The sequence below is a fragment of the Toxotes jaculatrix genome, chromosome 3, assembly GCF_017976425.1.
Source record: "Toxotes jaculatrix isolate fToxJac2 chromosome 3, fToxJac2.pri, whole genome shotgun sequence".
Taxonomy (NCBI): Eukaryota; Metazoa; Chordata; class Actinopteri; family Toxotidae; genus Toxotes; species Toxotes jaculatrix.
The window spans coordinates 1308463-1320581 of record NC_054396.1 but is presented as its reverse complement, the minus strand read 5'-3'; the positions used below and the strand labels follow the sequence as shown (position 1 = coordinate 1320581).

The 12119-nt window shown below is 40.6% G+C and overlaps 1 protein-coding gene across 1 annotated transcript in view; it reads left to right on the top strand.

The window, feature by feature from the left end:
* LOC121179227 (receptor-type tyrosine-protein phosphatase gamma-like) overlaps nucleotides 1–12119 on the top strand; it is a 322725-nt gene that overhangs the window by 237982 nt on the left and 72624 nt on the right. The window contains exon 5 of the mRNA XM_041033942.1: nucleotides 6280–6375. Coding sequence (XP_040889876.1) covers nucleotides 6280–6375 — 96 coding nt within the window. The remainder of the gene's footprint in view (nucleotides 1–6279; nucleotides 6376–12119) is intronic.

Sequence of the window (12119 nt, the reverse complement as noted above, 5' to 3'; positions counted from 1 at the left end):
AATCATTTGTACACAGAAAGAAAGCCGGGACTTTATTTTTAATGAAATAAAGTCACGGCTCCCTGCCAAAGATGTCAAAATCCTGACACCTCTGGTTGGATTAAAACGTCCTTTACAGACTCTGGGCACAGTTTGTGTTATCCTCTGGGCCAAATACACACACACACACCCCCACAGCTGAATGCAAACCACTCCCTGACACTGACAATTTGAGCCAAAACAAAACCACGAGTCAAATCTAGATTCAGACACACGAAATCCTGGCAGCCTTAGCTAGGTGGCCTGGTAGACCTGTAACTGGCATTCTGAGACATTCTTGACCTGATCACACCCCTAGCTGTACCTTATCTCCTATGCATTATGACTTTGTGTTAGTATTGTACACCCAGTGCCAACATTCAGAGCTAATGCAGTTAGGAATATGAGATTGATTTGACTTGTTTGATTAAGTGTGGGTCAGCCCTGCGATTGACTGGCGACCAGTCCAGGGTGTACCCCGCCTTTCGCCCATAAGCAGCTGGGATAGGCTCCAGTTCCCCCGCGACCCTGATAGAGGATTAAGCGGTAGAAAATGAAATGAAATGATAAAGTGTGGTGGGCACAAAAATGACTTTGCATAGGGAAGATAATTGTCACTGTCAAATGTGAACCATGTTAACTGATGGTAGGAAACAGGAAATGAACGGTCTCCGTGTCCAAGTCACCACCACCACCATCCATCTACCATCTACCCCAACCACTTCTCTAAGAGGTTTTATGCCACTATGAATGTTACACTGCTTCCACCTTTATTCCCGGTTGACAGGAGTAATAATTCACACAGCCACTCCAGATCAAGGTAAACATAAGTTGTGTTAAAGCAAACAAATGATGTTTTTCTTATGAGGATACCGTAAAACAGAGCAATGTCAACTTTGGCACTTTTCAGAGGCCTTGAAGAGACAACATGTTCAGTATTACACAGTTCAAAAGCATTAAAAAAAAACTTTAGGAAAATCTGAGAAGAATTCATTTTAAATAATTTTGTGATAATAGTTTTACCTTGCGACCTCCCTGTGCTGGTCCTTGTCCTCAGATAGGTAAGTACTTATCTAACACAAGAGTGTAGAGGTCAGGGTAGTGGATGGATGGGTATGTACAACACTAGCTTTTCAGTAATCTTAGCTGCTATTGAAGGAAGAAGTAATTGAAAATGCTTGCAGTAAAAATGTGAGCAGATGTTCAATGTCGAGTTTGAGTTTTAAATCCATCGGGAGTGAGGACATTTTGGGACTGTGAGGACATTTTGGGACACTGAGGACATTAACTTTTCTAACACACCTTCAAAGGGCTGTTTAAGGATTAAGATTTAAGGTTACAGGGTTCAGGTTAGTATCAGGTTTAGGGCAAGAGGATAAGACAAAAACACAAAACTGTGTGTGTGTGTGTGTGACTGATGCAGGCTTTGTTCCAGCTTGAGGAGAGTTGTTCACAGTGATAGATAACAGGATCTCATAGCATCACAGAATAAACGCATGTACACTTGGTTTTCAGGGGGGTTGTTAGCTTTAAATCAGCTCGTTGTTCCCTCCCTCAGAAACCACTTAGAACATCTATAATAATGATGCATTAAGGTGTCAGCAGTGCAGGCTGCCTGATCCATCACTGCAGCCTGTTCATGGTGAGAGTCTGTCTCCTGCGCTTACCTTCCCATGTATTAATGCTTCATTGGGTGCATTACATTACATCACATCTGTGTTTGATGAGCATCACACACACATACCCCCCCCCCCCCCCACACACACACACACACACAGACACCTGATTTAGTAAATGTTCCTTTTTTGTAAATCAAATGTGAGAAGTATATTATTACAAATTACTACTGCACTATAAAAATAAATAAATAAATAAATAAATAAAATCATACATGAATTGATTGCAATCAACTAATCTCCTCTCATGAACTCAGGGAATAGTTTTGGCCCAAATACGTTATAAATATGCAAATAAAGGATACAGTTCTTTCATGTATCCAGGCCAGTTTTTACATTTGCTTTACTACGAATGATAAAGATTTAAAACGAGCTTTTGGTTCTCAAAGTTTATCCACCTGACAGTTTGGTTTTCTTCACAGTGAGCAGAAGAAGCCTCACACATCCACCAGCATGGCTGTGCAATTTCTGTCTTGTTTCATCACAAAATGACAGAAGGGTTACTGAAGTTTATTTATCCTGGGATGCTAGTGTCACCACTCATTTCTGCAAACATCCTGTTTAGACTCTTTACTGCAGAAATATAGGCCAAGTTATTGCATCATTGTAAAAGAGAAAAACAAAAGACTTCAACACTGGCATTAAAGGAAGTTCCTCTGTGACATGATGTATGCCTTCCCCTTCTTCCTGCTGTTGTTCCCTCTCTTCACATGCACTCGGCAGCCTGAAAGCATCACAGTGACACAGGAAGCCTCTGATTGCTCCTAACTGCTTACTTTGTTTCTAAATTATGTTTGAGGTGCTTGCGATTGTCTGGCCCCTGCGGGATTTTGTTTTTGACATGACACCCAGAGTGTTCCTGTTCACGCTGGGGGGATGGATTTTTTTTTTTTCTTTTTTTTTACCCAAGGCCTTGACCCAGCCATCAGCCTTCCTCCTCCAGCTGTGATTACAGGTTGCAGCTTAGTGTAGTGCAGCTTATGTTGCAGCTCAGACCAGCTGGGTGATGGTGTCTTTTGGCCTGACGCGAAGATGTAAAAGTGGGAAAGTGGACTCTGCTTCCCTCGCGAGCAACAGGGGGTTCCCCTCTCCCCTTCAAAGTGTTTTTTTTTTTTTTTTTCTGAGCAGAAAATAAATAAGTTGTTTGGTGATGACATGGCTTTTGCCTCTGGGCTCAACAGCATCTCTGCCTCCCACTCAGGCTTTTGAACTCCAGGAAGGGAGAGGTGCTGTTATAGGGCCCCCCTAAGGCTGATCACCGAGAGGGAAGCAGGCTTCCTCTTCCTCCTCTCCCTCTCTACTCCACCCAGTGCTCCATCTACCTAACTCTTTCTCTGTCCGTTTGTCTGTCATTCTCCTCACTGTTGCAAAAATTACAGGTTACCCTGCCTCCTGTTATTGATAAGGGTGTTTTATTCAATATCCTGGTAGATCATAGGAATCATAAACTTATCACAGTGCCAAAGGGAAATACCAATATACGAGGAGACTCTGTTCAAAGACATTTCAAAGACAAACATGAGCACAAAGTAGTGACTCCCACTGTTACAACACGATAGAGTTCATTATAGAAGGAGTCAATTACAGACCTGAGCCACATAAACGTCTGGCTGCGGCAGGATTAATGAGCGGCGCAGCAGAGTGACGGAAGACTGTTACATTTTTGATGACACACTTGTCCAGAGCAACTTATGAATTAATTCTCTCCTCTTTAACTCCAGCTGTGACTCTGTTTGTCATCAGCACCGAGCAGGGCTGAGTTATGATGTTGTTGCACCAGGAAAAGGATGAAACACAATACATCACTTTCAGTGCCGTGACACCGTCATCTTTTTGGTCTCCGTCATGCTGTATCTGTGAGACCTTAACAAAACGGAGATTAATAAAAAGGTGTAATATACAACACAATATACGGTGTTTGTATGTTTATGGTGCCCTGTTAACTCTATGGGTGTTAGACACAGCTACTGTAGTAGAGCAGCAGGATTTTATTATTTGTATTTAAAAAAAGAAAAAAAAAAAAACTGTAAGAGCAGGTAAAATAGTGTGATGTGCTGTGACAGTTCATCAGGTTTCATTACTGAGCCACAGCTCAGCTGAAGTTTGTACACCTCCAACTGCAAAGATTTCAGACTTTGTTGTCTTCATCTTTCCATCCACTGTTTTATATGAAGTAATTGTTTTCTACATACTATAGTCCCAGATGTGAAATACAATTACTTTTATTTAGCATCTATATACAGGCCCAACTTCATCTTTATATATGAATAAGACTCATGTGGGTAATCTGCTGCTGTATCAGCCTCCTCTCTCCTGGTTTCAAGTCTTTCTCCATTTAGATCTCACTTCAGGGTCTCCTCTCCTGAAATGATTGTGACAATGTGATTTATGCTTGATAGATAATATCAAGTTTATATCTTCTCAAAACATTATTGATCAGTCTCTTCCACTGTGATTACTGATGTGTATAAATAGGAATAAAAAGTTGTCAGTTGTCTCCACAGCTACCCATCATCAAGCAGCTACTGACCAATCGACAGTGCAGTGCAATGATGTTGTTGTTGTTGGTCTGAACTCTCCGCCTGCGCTGTCGTGTCCTCTTGGCAGATGCTCCTGTTATAAATATGGAGAATAAATAAATATGGGGAGAGCGGTGTAGCGGGAAAGAAACAATCAATGAGTGAATGAGGAAATAATTCTGTTGTATGTACATTTATGACAGTACTTGTCTTTTTGCGATCAAGACGGATCATTTCGTTTCTCTTGGATCACTGGGCTCTCACCCCTTAAAAATTCCTCCAAAAGTTTTCTCTTCTTAAACATATATAAAAAATGGGTTTTTTGTGGCTGTAACATTCCATCAAATTTCTCATTCCATCAGATGTGCTGGCATAAAGAAAACATGTAAAAAATATATGTATAAAATAAATAAAACTTGAAAATATTCTCTTATAGGGCTGGAATGATGCAGTTGGGGGTTGGTTTACCAATTTGATTTACTCTCTCAGACCACAGACCAAGACAGCAACTAGCTGACCAGCCAAAGGACCAGAAGTTTCTCTGGATGCTGGGGAAGAACAAAACAGAACAAAAAAAAAAAAAAGAGTGAAACTTGAACTTAGATTTGTGAGGTAGCCGGATGAATGTTAATCTTACTCTCTATCTTATGGATCTGTGATTAGGCTACTGTAAATCACACTTAAATGGTGTCATCCATATTTACTTAGACATAATGTGTCAAATGTTTGTGTGAATTTGAGCTCTAACTCCAAATGCCCAAAACCCGACCCCAGCGTCCCACCTTGAGCAAATGGCAATCCATTTTTATTAAAAATTTAAAATAAAAGTTACTGTACACGTAATTCTGTTTCCGGTCCATCGTAATCTTCATGTTTCATTCACTCGAAATGCTCAGACTTCACTTGCAGTTGTCTCCCAATATAATTCCCTGTGTTGTTGTCGTTCATTAGTAGTCAGGTTTGCTAATTTGGCCCTCTAATGAATTTCTCATTAATTAGATGACACTGATATGAAAGTATATATCATTCTGCAGGTGGACTCAGCAGTGTATTTAAGGGCCCAGAGGGGCCCCGTACCAGACTCCTCCAAAGCTCCATGTCATTCAGCTTTAACTGTCACAGATGGCTGAATGTTGCTTTTGTCCATTTTGTGTCATCACTGTCCCACTTCACCATCTTCAGGACAAGTACTACTGTGTTGAAACTGATTCTAACTGTTGAGCTGCTCTGTCTCTCTGCAACATCCCCAAGCACAGTCCCCATTTTGATTTTTAATTAATACCAGTCTGGAAGAATGTGTTCTCCTCAGTCAAGTTTTCTCTGCTATAAATTCGCCAAACAGACTCTATATCAGACTGCTCGACAACTGTTTACTCCGCAAATAGATCAAAAAGCGATGCACAGGGCTCTTTATGTGAGGATTAGCAAGATGGAGAAAATGCTACACAAGTGATATTGACAGTGTTGATGTTGGCAGAGAAAACACACCCAGCATTGCTTTTGGAACGCAGCATTCCCCAATGCTGCAAATCATGTGATCATGTGTGTAATCGCATGCATGTGAACACAATTTCTATCTACATGCGCATACTCATAGAAACACAATGGTGTGTTCCTCCTGCTCACACACCACGTGCGCACATTTACTATGTGCCTTAATGCGTCATGGCTCCATATCACCATGACAACTAATAGTGCCTGACCAGTTTTTGGGTTCTGTGTGTGTTTGGTGTTTGTTCTCAGTGTTTAACATTGAACTGTACCTAAGCTGGCTGGTGTTACTCCATATTCTCCTGGTTGGTAATGAGACGCAGCAAGCAGAAGCTGTATTCTATATCCAGTAACATTCCCACATATTTTACTACAGATAAAAATTTCAAAGAAACACTGTGACATCAGCTTATTAATTGCAGCTAATTGTTGGAGAGCATATTAATTTGTGAGACATGTTAACAACACAATCTGTTGTAATGTTTTATTATGTCTGCTGAAGGTGTAACCGTGTGTGTGTGTGTGTGTGTGTGTTCCCCAGAGTAAAACTCAGTATTTCTGTGTTTCTATCACAGATGCAGATCTACATGTACAACTCAGATGACTTCGACAGTCTCAGCGCAGCGCTCAGGGAGAAGAGGATCATCGCAGCCATGGCTGTGTTTTTCCAGGTAGGAAGCTTGCTTTTTTTTTTTTTTTTCTTTTTTTCTCCAAGTCTGTTTATATGTGATTTTATTAAAAAAAAAAAAAAAAAAAGGTGAGGAAGAGGACAGTTTTGTCTTCACGGTTCATGGGTTCCAGAACAGCTCACCCCCAAATTAAATAAGCTGCTATGGTTCTGTTTCTCCCCATTTAGACATCAGTTGTTCCTAAAATGTAAATTGTGATGGTTCATGTGTTCTCTGGGTTTGACTGAACAGAAGACATTGGTCTGAACTGACCAAACCACGTGGCTCCAGGATGGTTATCAAGTTAAACTTTGTCTTTGTTCAGCCATGTTAACTTTTTTAATTAAGTGGGGGGGGGGGGGGGGGGGGGGGAAATTGTCAAACGTTGTAGCCAGAAACGAAACATGTTTCTACTTTTATTAAACTTTTGAAACCAAAACTGTACAGCCAAATGTGTAACAACACCAGAGCCTCCAATTCATTTTATTTTTATCAAAACCAACAGAGTAACACTCCCTCAGGAAGTCAGTTTCATTTGATCTAAATTTGTGCTACAAAGTTTGGCAGATTCATTAATTAACTGAGTCTGACTTTAGTTTGAGGTGGGATGAGGATCAGGTTTAAAGTCAGAGATCAGGGTGTCTGTTTGTTTGCTCTCAGTTTTCTTTTTTTTTTTCCTTTTTTTTAACTGTTGGTTTTCCAGGAAGCTAAAAAAAGTATCAGATTTTCTGTGTGGGATTGTTAAGAACTGTAAAAAAAAAAACCTGGAGACCAAGATCAAAGTCCAGAAACCAATAATGTGCTCTCCCTTTCCCCTGGCCTGTTGAGCTGAGCTGTGGGTGGACTGGGATCATTGTGAGCTCTATCACTCTCAATTGGCAGGAATAAAAAGTTCATTTGAGGCCATCGATTACTTAAATGGGCTTTTACTTGGACCATTAACCCCCAGTTAATATTTCCTCCTCTCACTTGAGTCTCTCCTGCTGCTCTGTCTACATCTGTAGTCTCTCTTTCACTCCCTCGCTCTCAGACTCTGCTTTTCCATGTGTTGTACAGACAAACATATACACACTTGCTTATGTTTTACATGTGGGTTAACTGGATAATACAGACACTCCTTTCTCTCTTCTTTCTGCTCTCTGAAATGTTTCATTCTGCTGAAATTCATTTATCTTACTGAATGTCAAGATGAAGTTGGTACACTGACCCATTACATCCTACCTCTGTTGCTTTCCACACCATAGTAATGCCAGATTCTATACGTTTTCCCCACCCAACCAAATCATACACTGTAAAATGTGCTATAATAGTCATCACTGTAATCTGCTCTCTTGTATTTTAAGCCAAAATGTATATTGACTTGCTGATGCAATGATCAGTGATATTGTTTAAATTGGATCAAAAATGAAAAGCAAAGATGTGACTGAGTAAGAAATAACAGTAAATGTTCAAAGCCCATTAGCAACCCCTGGATGCTGCAGTATCCCATCCTCACATTTTATTCAGTTAAAATCAGCAATTGAGGGTGTTGAACAGAATGAACATATATAGTGTATTTCTCTATATACAATATCTGAGCAGTGCATGATGATGATGTATTGGGCTAAAATGTGAGGTTTGTCCTGAGGACAGCCCTGGAGGAAACGTCACAGAATCATTAAAATGAACAGGGTTCATCTTGATGGGAGCATGAATCCTGAATGTTTCATAGTTTCTGTAAAAACATATTTGAGTGGTTGTCTTAAATATACAAACACATCACAGTCCTGATCCAGTGCAGTTTTACTTGGCTGCTCTTAGCTCATACATTGAGTGAGTAAAAATAAAAGGCTGCCTCGACCTTAGAATGGTGGCAGCTCAGAGACAGGAGATGTCCTTCCCACACTCAGATGTGCTGAGTCAAGAATGATAACATTATTCATTTTCAAAGGGATTTGATCAAATCAATCAGGGCTTTGACTGAATATCATAAAACAGGTTTTGCAAATATCAGTCTCTGCAGAGTCACAATTCTTTGAAAAGGCATGAAGAACTTTTTTATATTTGACAGTTGTCCAAAAAAAAAAAAATCTGAGATATGTTTAAAGTAGAGCTGTCTCAAGTTCTGGTTCAGAGGGGTCACCTAAAGGCATAATTCTCTGCAGGACTACGTAACACTAAAAAAGTGAGCCAGGAAAGGATCTTTTACCATTATTGTAGTAACCAGGTGAAATGGCAGAAAAAGCTTACTTTATTTTGAAAAGCAATCACAACTGCTTCCTTTAATGACAAGTGAAGGTAGCAGTTTCTGTTCTTGTAGTTCTCCACCTGTCATTTTTATTATATGAGGTTCCTCTGAACCTGATGATACCGTGCAGCTCACAGCCTGAAAGACTGAATTTAACCTTTGCCCTCCATAAGTTGGCTCCTGCAGACGGATCTCAGCAGGTTGTGCTTGTGTGTTTTGTTCCTATGCAAAGAGGAGCAGGTGGGTGCTTCCATCAGAGGAGCGTTCTTTGTTTATTCATCCAGGTGCCACTCACTCACCTGCCCCGATCAAATCATTTGGCAACCTGAGAAGACAGGATCAAACTGTGTGTGTGTGTGTGTGTGTGTGTGTGTGTAGCTACAGTGTGTGTACAGTGTCTCCAAATTGACACTCAAGTACAGCACACACACGAACACACACACACACACATCTCTGAAGATGTGTGACTGTAAAGCAGGGGTTTGCTTTTTATCACTTGAACAGTTTTTGCCTTGTGAGATAAACTGTAGATTGTGAGTCCATGTGTCTCTGTGTGTAGATGAGGAATGTGGTTGTATGTTGCAGTGTCATCACTCAAGCAGCTTTTATTCTTGAGCCTGTACAGTTCTGTGTGTGTGTGTGTGGGTGTGGGTGTGTGTGTATAGGTGTGTGTGTGTGTGTTTGTGTAGATGTGTGTGTGTGTGTGTGTGTGTGTGTGTGTGTGTGTGTGTGTGTGTGTGTGTGTGTGTGGAGCAGGGCTTGGAGAGTCTCCTGGGCCTGCTTGTGTTGACGGTGATGATGAGTCCCGCTGAGAGAGACTCTCCTCCTGGACTGATGAGCCTAAATATGTCCTCTGCCATGCTGCTCTGTCCTACAGCAGCCTCCCACACAACACTCCACAGAGACGGTGAAGACTTGAGTGTGTGAGCTGAGCAAATTGAGCTAGTTTATCTTCCATTTCCATTAAAAATGGCTGCAACCAGATTTTTATTATTATATTTTAAAATTATTATTATCATATTTTATTTTATTTTTTTCAGAAAAGTGGCCAAACATTAAAATGCCTTTCTTGAAATGAATTGTCTTAAACCTTAAACCTGCCAAGTGGTGGTGTTTATTTGTCAGCTACTTTGGTCTTCGTCTCACTCCTACAGTCAAAAGTCCATGTTAGTTTTAGTCATATTTAGCCCACTCCATCCTTTTTAGTTGTAAATCAGCTTTTAGCTGAGTGAGACTCTTGGTATTGGTAGAACAACAGAAATCAAACATTTTACCCTGGTTTTAGTCGAAGATTCACAAAAGATGACGTGAACAATTTTAGGTTAAAAGAACTGTTACTAAAAATTCTACCCAGAATGCACCTTCGTCTGTTCTAAGCAAAGCTTTTGACTTAATCCTGTAATTTTCCAGGCCTCAGTGATAAACTTATAATAGACTGTGTTACATAAGGTTATGTCCAAAAGTGTTTATAACCGTTTGTACTGCTGCTGCTAAGCCTAAAACTAGCTTCACAAAATGAAAACACTGCTTAGTAGCATTTTAATAACCAGTAGATGTTGCACTTGGGTCATGTTGAGGTGGAGTGGAGCAGGATCAAAATGGACCTATCAAATGTGTGAAGCAATTACACTGCGCATGGTTTAACATGGCTAACACTCTAAACTACGCAGGCCTGTCTTAAGCTGGAGGGTACCCGGGTTAGCTGGTCAGTCTACTGACTTTTAATTTTGGCTAAACCTCCATACGCAGATGTCTTGTCGACATCTTGTCCATCTCTGTCTCACATTGGTAGATCCATTGGCTCAACAGCCATGGCAGGCAGCTAGCTCCAGGCTTTAGCACAGTCACCCTGAAGATAATTTGGAGCTTGCAGGAAGAGAAATGTGCAGCCATCAAGTGACAAGAGGGAGATTTGGATCATGTGATAGTTGGAAAATACCGTCTATGTACAGTTTTTGTTTATTTTGTCAAGATTTTTTGTTTTTCATTTCTATTTCGCTCACCTCTTCTTGTCAAAGATGTTGTCTGCAGATTCCGCCACAGCTAATTATTTAATGAAGTCAGTTTCGTCTTGTCAAGATCTCGCCTTCATCACAGAATTAAAGGTCGGTGATGAACATATTTCATCACCAGAGGGCTTCATCAGTTCTAAAAGAGGGTGGAAATTCCTCAGCAATCATCCTGTGCAAATGAGGCTGTAGTCGAAGCCTTCAAAACGAGCCATCCTTGAAAGAAACCTTTAAAGACCCACTCATGGTAACTTTCAAAGGATGAAGAAAAACAAGGGACAGAGCTGTTAAACCTTGTCAACATTCTGAAGTCTCTTAACAGCAAGCCCACAACCAAACCTCTTCATGGCAGTTTTAAGTGTGAAGGCTGAGGTGAAACATCCTGTTACCTTAAAGACTGCATCATTGAACATGGGAGCTCTGTTAAGAGGAATGATGGGACCAGTTGTTCTAAGATGTTTCAAAGAAATGCCGTATCACATTTCATCTTCTTTTTTTATAGACATGCAGGTGATAAAGTCCACTCAAAGAGGTGGTAATGCTAATCTTCTCAGGAAAAAGAAAGAAGCTTTTTGAATATATATAGAAATTATTTCTCATTTATTTCATTTTCATTTATTTCCCAAAGACTTTTACAGTAGTGTTTTATGAGTTCTTAAATGTCTCTATTTATGTGCTTTGACAGTGTTTCTAATTGCTCTCCTTTTATTGAATTTTTCTTTCATTGTATTTTTTTTAATTTTATCTTAGCTTCTAAATTTAAGGCACTTGCATTGTGTGTGTGTGTGTGTGCGTGTGTGTACAGTATATATGGTGTAAGGGCCTCAAGCTTGAGTGATGCCCCTCAGATGCACTTTTGCTTCATATCCATCGTATTAAAATGTTCTTTGCAATGTGTTTCATGATGAAGCTGAATCACACTGGTTTCAAACAGGCCTTTGTGTTGGTGTGTTGCCATGTTTCTTGGTGCATTACTGCCTCCAGCAGGTGAGTGTGAAACCATTTGCAGGAACGGTTGGTCACGTCACCGGCACACGCATCACTCTTACTAATATCCCACCCCTCCTTCCTCCCCCACTCCTCCCTGTATGCTCCCCTTGTCCTAAGAGTCAAAAATGACCCACCCCTTCAGTAAACCTATTCTTTAAAGCAGCTTAGCTGAATTTTAAACCTTTTAAACAAGAATAAAATAAGAAAAAACTATTTAAACTGAAACAAAGGAACTGCATGATGATAAATCAGGTCTAATTAACACATGTAGAGATATCTCTCACATATTGAGGACCTTGTAGTTGTTTTACGGGGGGGGGTGAATTGGCATCCCTTTGCCTGCCCCAGCTGCAGACTCAGGTGGATCAGGGGAATGCCCTCCCTTCTTAGAAGCGCCTTTCCCAGGTGCTCCGTGAACACACACACACTCCCTTTGTTCCATAACACACTGGCTTTGCATGAGGACACATCAGTGATGTTATGGAAGATGACCAGAGCCCAGCGGGAGAGTCATCCTCCTG